Consider the following 18,782-nt stretch of genomic DNA (forward strand, 5'->3'; position numbering starts at 1 on the left):
TTATTTATTTATTTACATATTATTATTATTTTTTTTAATATTGGTCGCTGTACAAAATTATTTCATTGGGAAATTTCTCTTGTTCGTACCCTCTATAAATACATACAAATGGTGAACTCAAATGTATTCAATCTTCATACATACATTGTAATTCATACTCCAACCTTCTTCAAATTCATTATTATATTCGAGGTATAAATTCTATCATAATTCTATTATTTTATTTATGGTAGTAAGTCATTTTAGTTGATCATAATGTCGGCTGTGCACAAATTACTACCATCCATTAATTTTTATTTTACCTTCTTTTTGGATCATGCAATTGAAAAGTTTGACTATAAATAGGAGTAATTTATATTCCGTACAAAGTAAGAAATAATAATATACTCAATTAGTGAAATCTTATTAGATTCATTATATGGCCTACTTTAGTTAAAACAAATATTTATATTTGTGCGCGTATATAATAAAGCATAAATTTTTATGTGTGGCTAGTTGTGTAGTGTTGTCACTTTAGATTTAAAATATTTAATTGAATCTTACGGTGATAAGCAAGAGGGGTTACCTTGATGCATGTGGGGTTAGTAATTTCAAAGAAAAATTGGGATTAATTAATCTCATAAATAAGTGATGTTAGTTTCAAGAAAATACAAGTTTAATTCCTTGATAAACATGAGTTGTTGTTATCACGGTGGCAAATTTGTAATATTTAAGAAAAAACCGCTAATAGTGTTAGCGGTTTTACCATAAGCTTTTTTTTTTTTGTTTTTGTTTTTGTTTTCTTGCGCTACTCATAGTAAAACCGCTAATACCATTAGAGGTTTTACTATGAATCGTGAAAAAACACTATTGATGGTAAAAACCGCTACTGGTGCTAGCGGTTTTACCATGAACTATATTTTTTTTTCATTTAATTACAAATTTGCCATTTGATAAAAGTCTCGTTAATTTTTCATTGGCCAAAATTAAACAAAAGAAATTAGTCGAAGAAACATGGAGTTACATAGTACTCCGTATTTTTTTTTTTTTTATTTGATTTCGCTTGTAAAATATATATATATGGGTTACTTTTATGGACTTATGGGGTTACTCATATGAATAAGCAAGGTTACTATTTTTTTTTTTTTTTATAAAAAGAAGTAAACAAGATTACCTAACAAATGAATAATGATTATTTTATACTCCCTCCGTCCCCGAATGATAGTCACTTTTGGGTGAAAATCACAGGAATTAAGGAGAAATAAATAAAGTACATGGGAACTAAAACCCAATCATTTGCAAACACAAAAAGAAGAGAGAGAAACTCATTGTCATTAAAAAGGGAGACAACTCATTCAATTAAGGCACAAGTACAAAGGCAAATATGAGGGTATTTTGGGAAGCACAGATAATACATCCAAAAAAAATGAGGGTATATAGGTCATTTTGTGTTATTGTATGGGACCTAAAATTGTGAAATGTGACTAACATTTTGGGTGTCCAAAAATGGAAATAGTGACTATCATTTGGGGACGGAGGGAGTAGCTAATATGGTTAATTGGTTACTCCAGGTGGCTAGCCACACACACACAAGACTTACCAAACAATTGATATTAATTAATTTAATGACAGTTGTGTTTATCTAATTATTGCTAAATAATATTTCCTAAAAAAAATAAAAATAAAAAAATTGCTAAATATTATTCCAATCATACGTAAAATATGAATAGAACAAAGTCTAATATTCTACTTCTCCTACCTCTTTAATAATACCTCATTATTGTTTAATTTGTTGTTTATGGTCATCTTGAGGAGAACTGTACTGTTTGTGATGACAAATTGATCATATTTGATTCATAATATTACATCACGTTGCTTTATATAATATTGATTAAATCTATAAATATACTAAAATAACAACCACTGACATCATCACTTTTTTCAAATTGTACACGTGTCAGCTTCTCCTTCATTTTTTCCGGCCTAAACTTTTTTTCTTTTCTTTTTCAAAATCTAAATACTGATTGTAAAGTACGAGTAGTTTAATACAGTACATTTAACTTTTTAGTTTTCATTACTTTTTCTTTTAAAAACCTTAAAAAAAATTATAAAAAAAAAAAAAAAAAAGAAGAAGAAGAAATGTAACCTTTTATCTCCATCTAATTACAAAGTTCGCTAAACATTATTCTAGACGTGAATTTTCTTTTGTTTATATTATTCTGATTTGTGTAGTTTGGTTTATGTTAATAATATCGTATGTAAATTGTAATACAAAGAATTATGTACATATTTGGACTGATATGTTTGTGAAGTTTACATAATTACAATTTTTTATTATTATTATATCCGTGCATTGCACGGGAGTTAATTTAGTACATATATTAATCATGGAATTCAACGTTTTACCTTTATTTGAATAAGGTTGGTCTTCTAATACCGTTTTCTTTAATGAAGGTATCAAACTAGGAAACGATGTCTTTGGTAGAATTAACCGCTGAAGAGAAAGCAACAATCAATGAGTTGATGAACGTGGCGCAGACCTTGTTAGAAACCAACAACCAAGGCGCAACCGATGTTCCACTTGCTACGGTTGCAGGTGCTATGAAAAATTCACAAAGCCGGCCAATTATGCTTAATAAAATTCTTGATGGCTTTGGATTTTTTGTAGTGAAACCACCTACGAATGTTGGTGGGAGTAATGATACTGGTGCATTTATGCATAAGGCTCAGGGTTTTCCTCATGTTCCGGTACCCGGCGGAGGTGGACCTGGCCCCGTGATCATAGGTTGTAAGGCGGCGGTGATATATGGCACCTTTGATAACGATCTACTTCAACTTGGATATCTCTTAGCTTGGTTCAAGGATGAGAGTTCTGATAAACACAAAGTAATACTTCAACCATTTTTTTAGTTGAGACATCTTTTACTAAGTTTGTTGACATACAAGTTTAACAACTAATCAATTACATTATACTAAAGGCGAATAAAACATGACACTTGTCGAAATCTGGTTAAATAATTTCCCGCCCTTTTTTTATTACTTTTTTGCCATATTAATTAAGGAAATATTTACTCATTATAATTTGTTTTCCCTACTTTACTAATATGTTATTTCCCTCCTAACAAATTCAATAAAAACATTTTTGCAAAAACTTATAGAAAAATTAAGCGAAGTATTATTATTATTAAAAAGATATGCATAGTTTCTAATATAAATTTGTACGTAATATTTATTTATATATATATATATATATATATATATATATATATATATATATATATATATATATATATATATATATATATATATATATCATACGGGTAGTATATACAACCTAAAATGTAATAAGAAGTATTTTTGTAGTAAAAAAATATTGACCTTTGTCATACTTTTTATAAAGAGAAAAAAATTATAAAAAAAATGTTGAAATACATTTTCTTTTAAATCCGTGCATTGCACGGGACCATAAACTAGTTATATCTCTAATCATCAATACTCCATCCGTTTTTTTAACTGTTATACTAACCAAATGCAACTGTTTTCATATTATACTCAAACTCAGTACTATTTTTTTATTATATGTTTCTTTCTCGTATCTTTACTTTTCAAAATTCTAAAAAAAAAAAAGAAAAAAAAGAAAACTCTATAATCTATTCTTATATTTTATTAATGTATTATATTCTCCACTTACATATTTTATACTACCTCCGGTCCACTTTACTCACAACTATTTCCTTTTTCGGATGGTCCACATTACTTGCAACTTTCCAATTTATTTCCTTATATAGTAAATTTTTAAAGGCAAATTTACCAATTTACCCTTACTATGTTATTAATTCATCTTTATTAGTTTACTAACAACATAAAATTAAAAACTAACACTGATTAGTTAGATTAATCATTCCCACCAAAATTATACCCCAACCCTTTAAATTCATCAACTCCCCAACTACCTCCATTGAATGCTCCTCATTCAATTCATCTGATGGATGAATTGGAGTTCATTTATTCTGGAGATTTATCCGGAATAAATCCCTCCAACATAAACCCTAGATCTAAAATTCTCTCTCCTCACTCGCCGTTTTCGAACCATTCTCTCTCTCTCTCTCTCTCTTTGTTCCTCTCGTGGTTTCTCCTCTGTTTTCTCCTCTGTTTCCCTCTCTGTATCAATTAATTAATTTACTTAAAACTTTACATCAGTTACAGTGTAACACTTAAAAAATAGAAGAAATAAATAAAAATTATAAAAAATTGATGTTACAATAATATAGTAGACTTAATTAGTACCGTTTCGAACAAAATCACGATTTTTTTTTTATCATTACTCTAAATCATAACATTTTGCATTGTTAAAGTAGAGCTTATAAAGAATATCAAATGTCAAAATATTTCAATTAAAAAAGTAGGGAGCAAGTATTTTGTCTTATTTTGTTTTGAAACTTTACTTGTTATGTAATTTTGTTTGATATATGGTTCTTTTATATATGTTTTATTTTTTTTTTATTTTTTATTGTTTTTAGGTGTATGTGGAAGCTGGGGAACTTAGTAAGCTCATGAACATGGAATGGAAAGATATTGTACAAAAACTGGATGCATCTAGCAGCAAAAGTAGCTACTTGGATCACATGACTGGTGCTTTCGCATCTGCTGAAATTATGCTTCTACACGACAACCTGGCTTTGCTTGGTGCAAACTTTAATCGAGTGATCCTTCGTGAAACTACTTCCGAGTCTTGATTTGATTGAGACTGTCATTGACATAACATTATACTTCTTATGTCCAGAATTAATAGTCACGTTGATACTTTAATTTGACCGAAGACGTATATATGTATGTCATGAAAGTGATCTTCCTTACTTTTTTTTTTAAAAAAAAAAATATTTTCTTTTTATGAATGTGATCCTTCTGCTTTATGTATCATCTAAACGGGCCTTTAGAACTTTTTTTATTCTGCATTTTCCATTTTGCAATTTCAAGCTATTGTTTAAATAACGTATTTTGTAAGCTATTCAATAAACTATGCCTCAATGGTTTTGTATTGTTTGAAGAAGAAAACGATATATTTATGGTTTTGTATTGTTATGTATCTTCCCTGTTTTGCTTATTTAGTTTTCCTTAACACTGTGGACATCTGGTGTATTACTGTATTATACTCCCTACGTTTTGATAAGTTATATTCACACGTACTTTATGCGATCTCCAACACGCTTTTTTGGTCATTTATATCTTTAATTGCACCATTTGTGATTTCATTGCTATAATGTGGTGCAATAAACTCCTTCATTTTGCTAGTTATATTCACTTGCATTTTATGCGAACTTCCTCAACTTTTATAATTGCACCGTTTGAGATTTCATTCTTGTTAAAGCATTATTTATTTTGACGATTAATATCTTTTTTTTTTTTTTGAAAGAGACGATTAATATCTTAAATTGTACTTTAATAAAATTTGTAACAAAAAGACCCAAAATTAACCCGAAATCATTGACCTAAAATGACCCAAACCCGAAAATAAAATATTTAATTGTGATTTCTTACTATCCTTCCTTGTATAGTTGTTTTTCTTTATGGCTTTATCACCATGTAGCCATGTAGGTGAGTTTGGAAACATCAGAATGATGAATGGTGTTTAGGGTAATTTTACCCCGCCAAGTGGCCCAATCAGAGGGCGACACGTGTCAACCCCAGGATGGTCCGAAGTGGACCTATCTCTGCCCGACACGTGTCGTCCCAGGTATTTGGGAGAATGTCGGCCTTCAGGCCCAAATCCCGAGAAAGCCGCAAATGCGGCGCAGCCCACCAATGATTAGGGTTTGATACCCTAATCAGGAGTACAATTCCCAAGGACCCTATAAATAAGGAGATTCCCCTCTTTTAGAGGACACGTTTTTCCATTAACAAAAAACTGTCCCTTTGATAAAGACAACTGAGCTTGGAATCCAAGCAGATCCCCACCTTAATTTCCGCACCTTTTACTCTACTTCAAGTTACTAACTTGAGCGTTGGAGGCGGAGCACCATCCAACCGGTGTCTCCGTTAATTTTGCAGGTACAGAGCCGGCAGGATCAGTCTTCGAGTTGTAACTCTCCCGGGGGACAAAAAACCCCAAAACAAATGGTATGCAAGCTCCGTTCAAAGTTTATAGTTTCCTCTTTACAAACGTCTATTTGGTGAGGTCGTTCTTGCTTAACTTTGGTTTTCCTTTTGTTTGTATAATTTTTTAGATTATATTAGAATAGGTGAATTTAATTTTATAAAATTTGGTGATCGTTGGTGTTGTAGATGAACGATCTTTGTATGTATGCTACTTAGAATTTCTTATGAATTCCATGCTTCCTTCATTTCTTTCTTCAATTTTCGTTTTTGGACATGATACTTTAAGACCGCTGCTATTGGATTATTTGCTTCTTAACTTCTAAGGTCATGTATGCCTTGATATATCCAAAGTCCGTCCTAACGTAACTTGTGCTAGGATAATTGGTTTTGAACTATTTAAGAAGTAATTGGACCGGCCCTAGCTTATTGTTTGTGGTAAGATGGTGTCGATCTCCATGGTTGATTTGAAACCCCAAAAGTTTGTTTTTTTTATATCTTTGTGTGAGATTTATATGTTTAAGCCTCATCATTTCTTGTACTGTTAAGTGGCTTTAGATCTTTGACATTACACATTTTTATCGAGGACTTAAGTTTTCCAAGACTTTGACATAACCACCTAAAGGGAGGACAAAGGCATTTTCTTTGATGACTATCTTCATTTCTAGGATAGAGTTTCTATTTCCTTTCATTTTCCTTTGCATTCGCCCTCTTGCTAGCCATTTGATGCTATCCCTTTTATTGATTAAACAACATTACATGCCTTCAAGGCGTTCAAGCCATCTGTTTCATTTCACGCCCTTAGTTTTTGTTAATTGAAGCAAGTCGTGTTGAAAGTTTGTATTGGTTATTAGAGCAGAAAGAAAGACGGAATTTGTTATTCGTGGATCGATCAGTCATTCAAGAGGTTGGTATTTATGTTAGTCTAAGCTCGTTTTTTGAGTTCATGGATTAATTATCACTCATTTGCTTCACATATAGGGCTAAATATTCCCATATTTTTCCATTCCTTAGCCTTGACCGATAGCCGAAACATTGTAACCTAAAAAGACCTTTTGACCTAAGGGGTCAGGGTTCAAAATCTGGAGGGAGATGAAACTCAAGCCTATTAAGCCTGTGTCATGCCAAAACATTTGAGTGGACCTTATATCTATCTGTTTCAAGTTCCTTCAAGGAACCATGAGATGCCATCTTGAAAAGATGGGTTTGAGGCTAGTGGAGAGAATGCAGTAAATTTGGTTTGGGGCGAAAAGTGATATGGCCTTCATTCTCTATGCTTAGCATGGCTTACTTTTCGACAAATCCTTGGATATCCTTGAGCATTTATAGCTTTATTATATGATAAGTACGGTGTCTACTAGCATTGGTTTCATCTAAAAGTCCTATTTGAGTTCTATCGTTTGTTTTGTCTTTGGTTAGCTTGCTTAGTTTTATTGTAAGTGTTATGGGTTAAACTCTTAGGAAATCCTTGAGCATTAAGTATGATCTTGGCTTGGTTAGCTGCCATTTTTAGTATCCTATAACATATTTATAACTTTCATTTCACAAAAACAAAAACAGAACAAATAAAATATCCAGTAGTACGATGGTGTTATAGCCCCTCTCCATCGCCGTACACGCAAAACTCCAGTCATTTTCCAGCTTCACATTGCCAAATCAAGCATAATGCAACCTTCCATAATGTGGGTGTCCCGAAACCATTCGACCAAACAATTTATCTGGTACAGACGACAAAATGCAGTTATTTAATACGAAGTATATAGTCGTTGTTTTGTTGTTTTAAACAAAATGATCTATAAATGACTGAAAACACTGTTGTCACATATGACGGCATAACAAGGGGCTGTCACATACCCTCACAAGACTGTTGCAAGAGAAAAGAAACTATCAACACCAATATTACGCACAACCAACACTCATCTATACCTCTAAAAACTGAACTGTTATAAACTTTACACTGAAAAGAATAGGTCAGCCACATTAGTCCATCTCTCATCGAAACAATCATGAAAGTTTTGAACTTAATTGCGTATAAAAGGGAAATCCTTCTGAATATGCAATGTGAGTAAACTTATCATAATATCCAAATTCAACCAGATTACAGAGTTTAGATTCACATTAACATCTGAATTCTCAATGACAACTACAAGAAATATAGAAATCTTCACCCACCTTGGTTCCAAAATGATGCTTTTGTATGTAATGTTATTTCACATTTGATCTACAGTTGATAACATGTTAGTTCCTAAAATAATTTTTGTTTTTTCTATAGAACATAACAGAAGTGATGTAAACACGCTTTGAATATCAGATATAAATAATCTTCCAACACATTTCAGAAAATCACAAAATCAGTCACATGCAAGCAAATGAAACAGGAAAAAGAAAAAAAAAAAAAAAAAAATACAGCTTTAATGTCTTTGGCTGGTTAATACATATTCGGTAAAACCATTTTACACACACATGTATCCTCTCCTCTCTGTCAGCCAGCTTTTTTCCCTTTCCTATTCCTTCTCCATGAATTATGTCTTCATTCACTCCACCGTCTCATAATAGTACTTTCAACACCTTCCTACTTCATCCATCCCTCTGCCCCTCCCTACACACACATGCATGCACCACTCCCTCTATTCTCTATTTGCTTAGACCTAAAAGAGCTGGGCAGAGGAAGATGGAACGGGGGTTTAAACCTCAAGAATATCAATTTGACCAAAACATCACTTGGTCATATATATCAAAAAAACATCGAATGGAATTGAGAAGACTTGTTTACGAAAACTAGCAACCACAGCAAAAGTTATAAATATATTTATATAAGAAAGGAAAGACCGAAAGACATGGAATAAACTCCAAATCTCCCCACATCCAATGCCCACTTACAGCCTATGGTAGCAAGGCTGCAAACAAATAAGCACCCCTGTTCACCTTGAAAGTTTTTAACAGGGTTAAGTTGATGTTATTCATCAAAAATTAGGGCTGAAATTGAAGAAATCTTATGTCTCTAAGGATACTGAGCGGATTGATTAGTGTTATGGATATAACTTTGCAGAATAAAAAACATAAAAGTCAAGGTGAAAGGAGCAAAGTGAGACCTGAACAGGAAAAACTGACCAAATTGGGAAAAAAATAGAGGGTAAGTCGCAACTTAGCAAAGAGAATCTCTCAGGCGACAATTAGTAATAGAAAAAGATACCAGTTTCGTGACCAGTAAAGGGTAAAAAAAAAAAAATGAGCCTAAAACAAGTGTTTTTGTCATTTGTCATTTTTTGTTAAGTGGCTAACATTGGTTTTGACAAGATGTTTGCACTTGTTCATGAATCATGATGAGAATTAGAATACAAAAGGTTGATTCATTCCTTTTTTATTTTTTATTTATTTGATTTGTATCAATTCATCCGTGGCTTTATCTTATTCCCTTTGCTATAAAAATCAGAAAATTTTAGAATATAACACCACAAAAATCACACAAATTTGATTGTAACACCACAATTTGAAAACTTTTATTATAACACCACCAAAAAAAACCCAAAAAATTGGTTTTACCACCACTAACTTTGCCATCCAAAAAAAACCAGTGGGTCCCACATTGTACACGTGTCAATTATTTATTAGATTGAAAAAAATGAAAAAAGTGAAAAAAAAAAGTTTTTAAAAAAGGAAAACCCTAAAATCTTAACCCATCGGCGCCGATTCCCCTCGCCGTCACCCCAACTCACCCAATTCCAGCCGACCACCCTCGACCACCGACAAATCTAGCCCAGCCGACCACCCTCGACCGGCCGTCGAAACCACCCCAACCTCACCCCTGATTTGGTTCTTAAGTACAGGTGAGGGTGAGGGTGAGGGTGAGGGTGAGGGTGAGAGGAGTATGGCGGTTTGTGGGTTTGGGTATTGGTGTGGGTTGGGGTTTTGGCGATTCGGCGACGGTTTTGGGTAGGGGAAAGGAGAGGAGTTCGGCGACGGTGGTGGGGGTGACGTTGCTGTTTCGGTCGGGGATATGGTGGTTTGGCGATGGTGTGGCTGGGTTTCGGCTGGTTTAGGTTGGGGTTACGGTGGGTCGGCGACAGTTTTGGAGGTCCATCAAAGATTTCAGCGGTTCGAGGGCTAGGTATGGGTGACGGCAATGGAACCGGCGTCGATGGTGGGGGTGGTGGCTAGGTTAGCATTTTAGGGTTTTTCTTTTTAAAAAAAAAATCTTTTAACACGTGTATAGTGTGGGACCACTTAATGGTTTTTAGGATGGCAAAGTTAAGTAGTGGTGAAACCAATTTTTTGGGTTTTTTTTTTATTCTTATTTTGGTTGTTATAATCAAATTTTGGGTTTTTTTGTGATGTTATTTTCTAAAATATCCTAAAAATCATGTAGTATTAACAACTACTATGGCATAGATTCAAGTGTATAAAATCACATTAACAATTACACTTGTTAGTATAATGTGAAGCTACTCTTTGATTATCCCAATATCACTTAATTGGTTAATAGAAAATTTAAATGATGATGATTTAACTATTCATCCAATGGTTCCTTTTCCTCACTCGTACTTTGCAAGCTATATATTGAAAGGTGTGATAGAACTAATTGACAAAGCATTAGTTGGGTGATAAATTTTGGCCTACTAATAAGAAAATAAGGAAATAAGTAAAAAAGGTTTGGTTAATCACTTAAATATCCAAGAGGCCAATTTAAATCAAAACTATAATTCAAAGAGAAATTTTATAAATAAGTAAAAATTATTAAAAAATGATATTATGAAAGCAAAAAGTAAAACAAAACTAACAAAATCTCATATGATAATATTTTTCTTTACTAATCATAAAAGTCAATCAATGTAAAATTGTAAATAGTGTCGAAGTCAAAGTGTTGCAATTGTAGTGAAACAAAGTATTAAAAAAGAGAGCATGCTTGTACTGACACTCGTGTTAATTTGTAGTGAAAAACAAAAATGGGAGTATGCGGGTAGATTGTACTTGGGGTGCTTACACTGATTAGTGCCATAAGAAAGTGCTTGGATTCTTCTTTGGTTGTTGCAAAATTATGCCAGTTTGGATCTTTGATTTGTTTCCTGCTTATCACATTTTTTGGAAAAAAACTACCCTGAATATTTATATAAACTATCCAAAATACCCCACTTGTCCACAAAATGCTGCCCCAATGATATTTTATTCGATATATATATCATAAGTGCACTGATTCTGTCAATATATTTGATTGAAATCTCACCTGTTACTTCATCTGATCGGTATCACTCTCACTCTCTCTCCACATATTAAGCGTTATATCTCCCTCTCTCGATGTGTCTCCATTGTTCTTCAATTTTCTCAAGGACCCTACAAAACTATGCTATCTCTCTTCAATTTCATGCAAATTAAAAAAAAAAAAAAAAAAGGTTTATGATTTTTGATTGATCAAGACCATTAAGTACCAGCCCTCGTGAATTTTCTCAAATATCTAAATTCTCTCTTAATAATTCAATTCTCTCCTCATCCTTCAAGTTCTCTCTCGTCAACAAAATCAAAGGAAGTAAGTTGAAAATTAGAGGATTTTGATATTAGCGGGATTATTAACGTTGAGCGCAGTGTAAGAGAATAAATACGTGTTAGAATTATACTTAATTTGGATTGAAGGAAATGGAGGGAAAGGAAGGGAAGGGAAATGGAGAGATGTAATATCTTATATTTGGATAATAAATGATGAAGGAAGGGGATAGGAGGGGAGAGAATTGGAAGGATTATAATGTAAGAAATTGATCTCTCCAATAATAGACAAATTTAGAAAGAAAAATCATCATTCTTCCCTCCTCTCTCGTTCCCTTCCCACTCCTTCCACTCCCTCCCTTTCTTTTCTTTCCCTTTTCTTTCACACCATTAAGGAGTTAAGTAGTTTCAATAACCAAACCACCACTTCCGCCACCACTTTCATGGTCCGTTAATGACGATTCCGGCATCTAAAAGCTTGCATCTCTGTGCTTTTAAAGAGGTGTTTTTGATTTCTTGTTGCATTTATCGAGGTATTGAAGATTAAATTGAGTGTGATATTGACACATTTGGGGTTATTGGGAGGAAAAATCTAGTTTAATTGATGGAGAAATGAAATCAGTAAAAAAGTATTAGAGAAGTTGATCAACTACACTTTTTCTCTAGGTTTAAAAAAGAAAAATGGGTTTATTAACCGAGACCTTTTCATCTTTGGTTACGCAAAGTTGGTTAGCTTTACAGTATTCACGAATTTTTTGTTTTAATCGGAAAATTAATCTCATTAGTAACCCCAAAAAAATAAAAATAAAAATAAAAATAAAATAAAATACAATAAAATATAACTCATACCCAAAACATTTGTGTTTACTTCATTTTTATTAGCGAAAACAATAAGCACATCCTTCCTTAAAGCATGTGTATTCAACCAATTACCATGGTGTAAAAATACAACACATTGTTTTGGTTGGGCCAAATTGTTAAGGATTTTTCTTACCTAAATCGTCTGATTTTGTGCATTGCTTTTTAAAAACAACAAATCTCATCCAAATCAAATGTCCCAACCCCACCTCCGGCCCATTTTACTCAAAAGTTACTTGATATACACTAAAAGATTCCTTGTCTCCTAATATTGGCTTTAAGCCTCTAATTGGTTTGTTTAACTATTCTAATAGCTTAAAACTATTATAAAATTCCAAAAGGCTTTGAAATCAAATTCGCATCGGCAACAATCACGACATGATTTGCGATCAATGCAACATTTTCATTGCCGAGAAATCGTGATCATTAGCTCATTGCAACTGCGATTGCAACCAAAACCATATTCAAACCATGCATTTACTGCTACCTTATTTTTACGGTAAAAGCAATTTGTACCAACAAAGTGCTTCATTTAATGCAATTTACGGAACATTGTCACTCCCTCCATTCCCATTAATTCCCATGAAAATGAGAAGCAAACAACATAAAATGATATGGAGGGTGTACAAACTTATATCAAGCTTTCCTTAAAACTCTTATTTTCTAAATCTCTTCTTAAATTTCAGCTCAATCACACAATTAATCTGCATGCTTTACATTTTATCTGAATTGGTTTTTAGATTGTAATTGCTGAATTTTCGGTATAAAAACCAACTACTTGATTAATTTGATTCTCTTGAGATAGAGAAAACTAATTTTACTATAATCCTTTAAATCTTCAACTACCCTAGCCATAGAGTTTGGAAAATTCTATATTCGCACAACATTACACAAAATAGCACTTATTGAATAAGATGAATGCAATAACACCATAAAAAATACTTGAAACCATATCATAGCAACATAGAACAAGATGCATAGTTAAGAATGATTTCAAAGCATCATCAACTCAACAAAAGCAATAGAAAGAACAGCAACTCACCCTTTCCTCCTGAAAATCAGCTGCTTTTGTCAGTCATATTTTTCCTCGCGGCTCTTGCATTATCATACTCAAACTTCAAGACATTGCAAATATGAGAAGTATCCTTGATATAAAACGTCCTCCCAATGTAACTCTCCTCAATCAATGGAAAATAATGGATAAAAACATTATTAACAACCCAATACCATGACCACGCAAGAAGCGTCCCCAAAATCGCACCGGCGCTGACCTGTGCAATGGTATGATACCCCAAATAAACCCTTGAAAACATAGTTAACACAGCCATAAACCAAGCAATCACTTCCACAATCCACTTATTCTCATTCCCACCAAAAAACCCGGCTTTTCGATAACTCAACAGCGTAAAATAGGTAGCGAAAAAGAACATATATTGCGAATGGCTTGAAGGCCAACCATGGGATTCACATACTTCAAGCAATGCACAGGTTTCAGGGCGCGATTGTTGCACACATGATTTGATAGATTCACTGATAAATTGAGAAATAATCAAACCAAGAGCAAAACACATCCCCTGCAATTCACGGCGGAAGAAAAAATGAGCTACGAAACCTCCAAGACTGATGAAAACTGGCACCAGAGAAATCCAAGCAAGAAAATGCCCAATTTTATCTCCTCTAGGGTATCGAACATGGGTCAGAGTTACAGCCTTTAATGGCGAAGCCGACATTGTTGATCAAATTGAAGGTGGGAAATTGAAATTGAAATTGAAATCAATTTCTGGGAATTAGGGTTTGTGATCAATCTGTGAGCTGCAGAATTAGTGAAATTGGGGATCAATTGAGAGCAAATAAGTGGGAATTTTGGGGTGATTGAATCGGTAGAAAATTCGATTGGATCTGAAAGCGGTGACTTTTTTTGGAGAGTGATGCAATGTAATGGTAGCAAATTTCTAAGAACGTGTCTGAAAGTGATTCTGGAAGGAAGTAACCATTTGTGATTGATGGTGGAATTGGCATGAAAAATGGAAAAACAACATGAACCACGGAGTCAGCCACACGTGGACTGCTATTAATATACGGAGTACTTCGTATGGTCTTGTTGTTTGACAAATTGACACTGCTTCGTCCAAATTTTAATTGAATGGTTCTTAGTCTTCTTACTTGTGTATAGAGCTGTTAAAATTGAAAATAATTACTCCCTCAGTCCTATAATATAATTTTTGTTAGGAGGGTGAGGGATAGCTCAAGTGGTTAGAGTTTCCCCCCGATTCCAGAAAATCATAAGATCGATTTTCACCCCTCCCTTATGGGTTTTTAACACCAAAAATAAAATATATAATTTTGGTTTGTGTTTTTTTTTTCACGGTATTTAAGAAAGAGGGAGAGAAAGTGGATAAAATCAATCTATAAACCTATACTAAAGGTGAAACCTGGAATGACACTTGTCATATCCGGGTTAAAAATTTTCCCGCCTTTTTTATTTCCTTTTTTTTTTTTTGCCATAGTTTAATGACATTCATTTTAGGAAAATTTGATTTAAATAATCCAACCTTTAAACGATTTATTTTTATTAATCCAACTTTTTGATTATTCTACGATAATCCAAGCTTTACGCCCCATCTTTTTCTATTAGGCCAAACCGGTCACCAACCTACAACAATAGGTTACCTTGCCACGTGTCATATTTTGATTTGTCTAATTTTTTTTCAACCTTTTTTTTTATTTTCCCTTCCCCTTCCTTCATTTCCTCCATAACTCCCGACCACCAATACCACAGTACAGCAGCCAGCCTCCCTCAAACCACCACCGGAAGACTCACCACCAGCAACAACGCCTCTATTCCATCACCCTTTCTTCCCTAATTCCTCACCGTCAACCTCCAGTTGCCCACATTTCCGGCCAGTCTCCCTTTATCTAACCCAAGAAACTCAGAAAAACACTCACCTCCGTCGAAATCCACCCACATGCGCGAAACCCAGTCGAAACTCGAAACTTAGAAAACACTCACGTCCGTCGAAACGAAACCCAGAAAACCCACTCTCGAAATTCAAAATCGCCGCCAATTGAGGAGCATCTCTCCAATTATAAGGCAGCCATTAAAATTAAGGCTACCCACGTTCAAACAATGGTGAAGATCGAAAATGTGGGTGGATCTCTGTTTATTATTATCCTGGTCAAATTAATTTCTCAAATATATAAATTGGGGATTGAAAAAGATGAAGGGGGAGAAGAAAAGAGGGGGATGAGAGAGAAAGAGAAAGTGAGTAACTAATTAACTATGGGTTGGAGGAAGAGTGTCGGTTCAGTTTAGTTTTGTGAGGAAAATGAAAGAAGAGATGGTGACGGGAGGGGAGGGGAGGAGAGGGGGGAGGGCGGCAGAGGGTTGGAGGGGGAGGGGTGGCAGGGGAAGGAGGAGAGAGAAAGGGGTTTTTTAATTTAATTTTTCCTTTATTTTTTTAGTTACATATGAAGAAAAAAAAAAAAAACCTTACCTGCTATTAGGGGTGAGCAAAAATTCAGGGTACCCTGATGTGGAACCGGAACCTGTTCAGAACCGCAGGTTCCAAACCCGGAACCTGTTGATCAGGTTCCGGTTCCGGGTAATAAAATTAGGAACCTGTTGCAACAGGTTCCGGTTCCGGGTAATAAAATTTTGGACCTAGAATCTGTAGGGTACCCTGTTAGTACATGTTCCCTATAGGGTAAATGAAACCGGAACCTTTATGGTATTATATATTCTAGACAATTAGTGTTGGTTTGTTATATTTGAAGTACTATACTAAAGTTATAAGCTTTTATTGTGAACATCCGTTTTTAAAAATATAAATTTGTCACAATTTATCAAGTAACTATTAAGCTTACTTTGAAAGACAGGGTACCCTGTTTAGGAACCGGAACCTGCAGGTTCCGGTTCCGGTTCCCAATTCTTAGGAACCTGTTACAACAGGTTCCGGTTCCGGTTCCTATTTTTAGGAACCTGTTGCAACAGGTTCCGGTTCCGGGTACTGATATTTTTACAGGGTACCCTGCTACGCTCACCCCTACCTGCTATACATGTAACTGGTCATTTAAGCCTAATAGAAAATGATAGGATGTAAAGTTGGGATTATTATAAAATAATTAAAAGGTTGGATTGATAAAATTAAATCAGTCAAAGGTTGGATTATTTAAATCAAATTTTCCTTCATTTTATACCCCACAATAATAGTTATTTCCATTTTAACAACATATTTAATCCAATTATACTCAATTTCTGTTACATATATTTTATATACTAGGAAACTTTTACTTACATAAATACTAACATAGATTAAAAATAAGGTATTGTTTTCTCAAAAAGGAAAAAAAAAAGTATTGTAATATATTATTTTTTCTATATAGTATAATATTATCAATATCAAACTTTTTCTCCAACTTTCATCATCTGACAATAAAATTTATTTTAATTAAAAGAAAAATATTTTGGTAGCATACTTTCTATAAATAATCTTAAAATTACATAACATTTATAAGAACAAAATCTTCTGTTATAGTATACATAACATATATTGAAAATTTTAATCTAATTACTCTAAATATTTATGTGATTATTTAAAAAATAAAAACCCCTACTACTCACTAAAATATATATTAAAAAATTTATTACGGAATATTAATTATTCTAAAGTAAAATGAAATCAGCTAAATTTCCATATTATTCTGGTCAAAGTGTGTTAACAATTTGAGAATAGATGTATATGAGTTCGTATATGGTTACAAATCTAAGCTAATATTTTTAATTTTCTTATATAAAACCTTATAGCTTCTAAATTTTTATTATTATATTAATTTTTTATACATTCTAATTCAATAACCTTTACGTATTTGGTATTGGTATAAACTAAAATTCAAGTTATTTTGTTACAAATAATTTTTATAGATAAATTAATGTTGAATTTACACCATTATTTATATGTTATTGTTGTAAAATATAACTATGACCGTGCATGGCACGGGACTTAACCTATTATACCTATACTAAAGGCGAAACTAGAAATGACACTTATCATAACCTGGTTAAAAATTTTCCCTCCAAAAGGTCTTTTTTTTTTTTAATTTTTTCAAAGCTTCTTAGAGAAGTATTTAAGTTAATACTTACTTTACAATATTACTTCTTTTCTATTTGGCAAGTACATTCATTTTTACACATTCAACAAAGATTTATATATTTATTTATTTTATGACGGGAACAAAGTCATATAATACAATAATGTAATATTATCTATAACTTTGTAATGTAATCCATGGTTATTTTTATTAGTCGTGCATGCATTTTTTCCTCTGTTTTCATTAAAGATTCAAAAAAATGGTAATTACAGAACTTTAATTTCATCCTATTTTGCAATTTGATATTATTTTTTATAATAAAATAATTGTATTAAACTAATGATAAATATTGAAATTACCGTGCATGGCACGGGATCTAACCTAGTACATTAATAAAAGTGAAAAGTACAAGAGAATCTATTGCGTGCGGATGTCTGCACAAAATAATTTGTGCGGACAGGCTACTAAACAGAAGCCCAAAATGAACGCATGTTTTAAACCCGGTATTTACAGTCTTCACGGTTTTAAGTCCAATTTCGAAGTAGAAGCTCAGAATTAGGTAACGCAAAATACTCCGTAAGGACAAGATCGAGAAATTTCAAAGAAAAAAAAAACACGATCGTTAGAAATTCACAACAATGGAAGCAAATAATCGAAAAGATAAATCAATACATCATCAAAATGAAGAACTTGATCAGCAAAATGAAACAAATTTTTAACAATTTGATTTAAATCGCGAAAAAGAGAATTTAAATTCACATAAAAATTCATCTACAATCACGTCGGAAAATCCTGGTAATTTTATTTTTAATACTTTATTACTTTTTCGACGATTTTTAAATAGTTAAAAATGATCTGATTATATGTATTTTTGTAATACAGAAGAAAAAAAAATCAGAAACAAGCAAAAAAAATTACGACAAAGAAGCTGATACTGGTGAGTAAATTTATAATTACATTTAAGTATTGATGACTGATAAAAAAATGTATGCGTGTTTGGATGATAATAGCTTATGTAATTGATGACTGATATTGAACAGTTGGTTTATATAACATTATATTTGGGTTTTATTTCATACAAATATATGTTCTCGTTTTTTGCTTATATCAATAATTTGTTAGGTTTTATAAATGATTAGTTGGCTAATAACAATATTAGCATATATGTTTAAATTGTAGGCTAATATATATTTTGTGTTTGCTGTTGTGTATTTTGTGCTGGCTAAAATGTTTCATGTGTTATATGAATCTATTGTTGTCTACTTTGTTATCTATGTTGGTTTATATGA

At 32.8% G+C, this 18,782-nt stretch overlaps 1 protein-coding gene and 1 pseudogene across 2 annotated transcripts; one reads left to right on the top strand and one right to left on the bottom strand.

The window, feature by feature from the left end:
- The first annotated feature begins 2,451 nt into the window (after positions 1 to 2,451).
- Positions 2,452 to 4,768, top strand: LOC145616960 (uncharacterized). The gene is made up of 2 exons (XM_081671673.1): positions 2,452 to 2,865; positions 4,500 to 4,768. Exons 1-2 carry the CDS (start codon positions 2,452 to 2,454, stop codon positions 4,713 to 4,715), a joined length of 630 nt encoding a protein of 209 aa, XP_081527799.1. The 3' UTR covers positions 4,716 to 4,768.
- Positions 4,769 to 7,540: 2,772 nt separating this feature from the next.
- Positions 7,541 to 14,463, bottom strand: LOC145618046 (lipid phosphate phosphatase gamma pseudogene; annotated as a pseudogene). Its single transcript, XR_014107837.1, has 2 exons — positions 13,448 to 14,463; positions 7,541 to 7,790 (listed from the first exon to the last, which is right to left on the bottom strand). The product of XR_014107837.1 is annotated as a lipid phosphate phosphatase gamma pseudogene (transcript).
- Positions 14,464 to 18,782: the final 4,319 nt, after the last annotated feature.

The sequence above is a fragment of the Chenopodium album genome, chromosome 26, assembly GCF_948465745.1.
Source record: "Chenopodium album chromosome 26, dcCheAlbu1.1, whole genome shotgun sequence".
NCBI classification, from domain to species: domain Eukaryota; kingdom Viridiplantae; phylum Streptophyta; class Magnoliopsida; order Caryophyllales; family Amaranthaceae; genus Chenopodium; species Chenopodium album.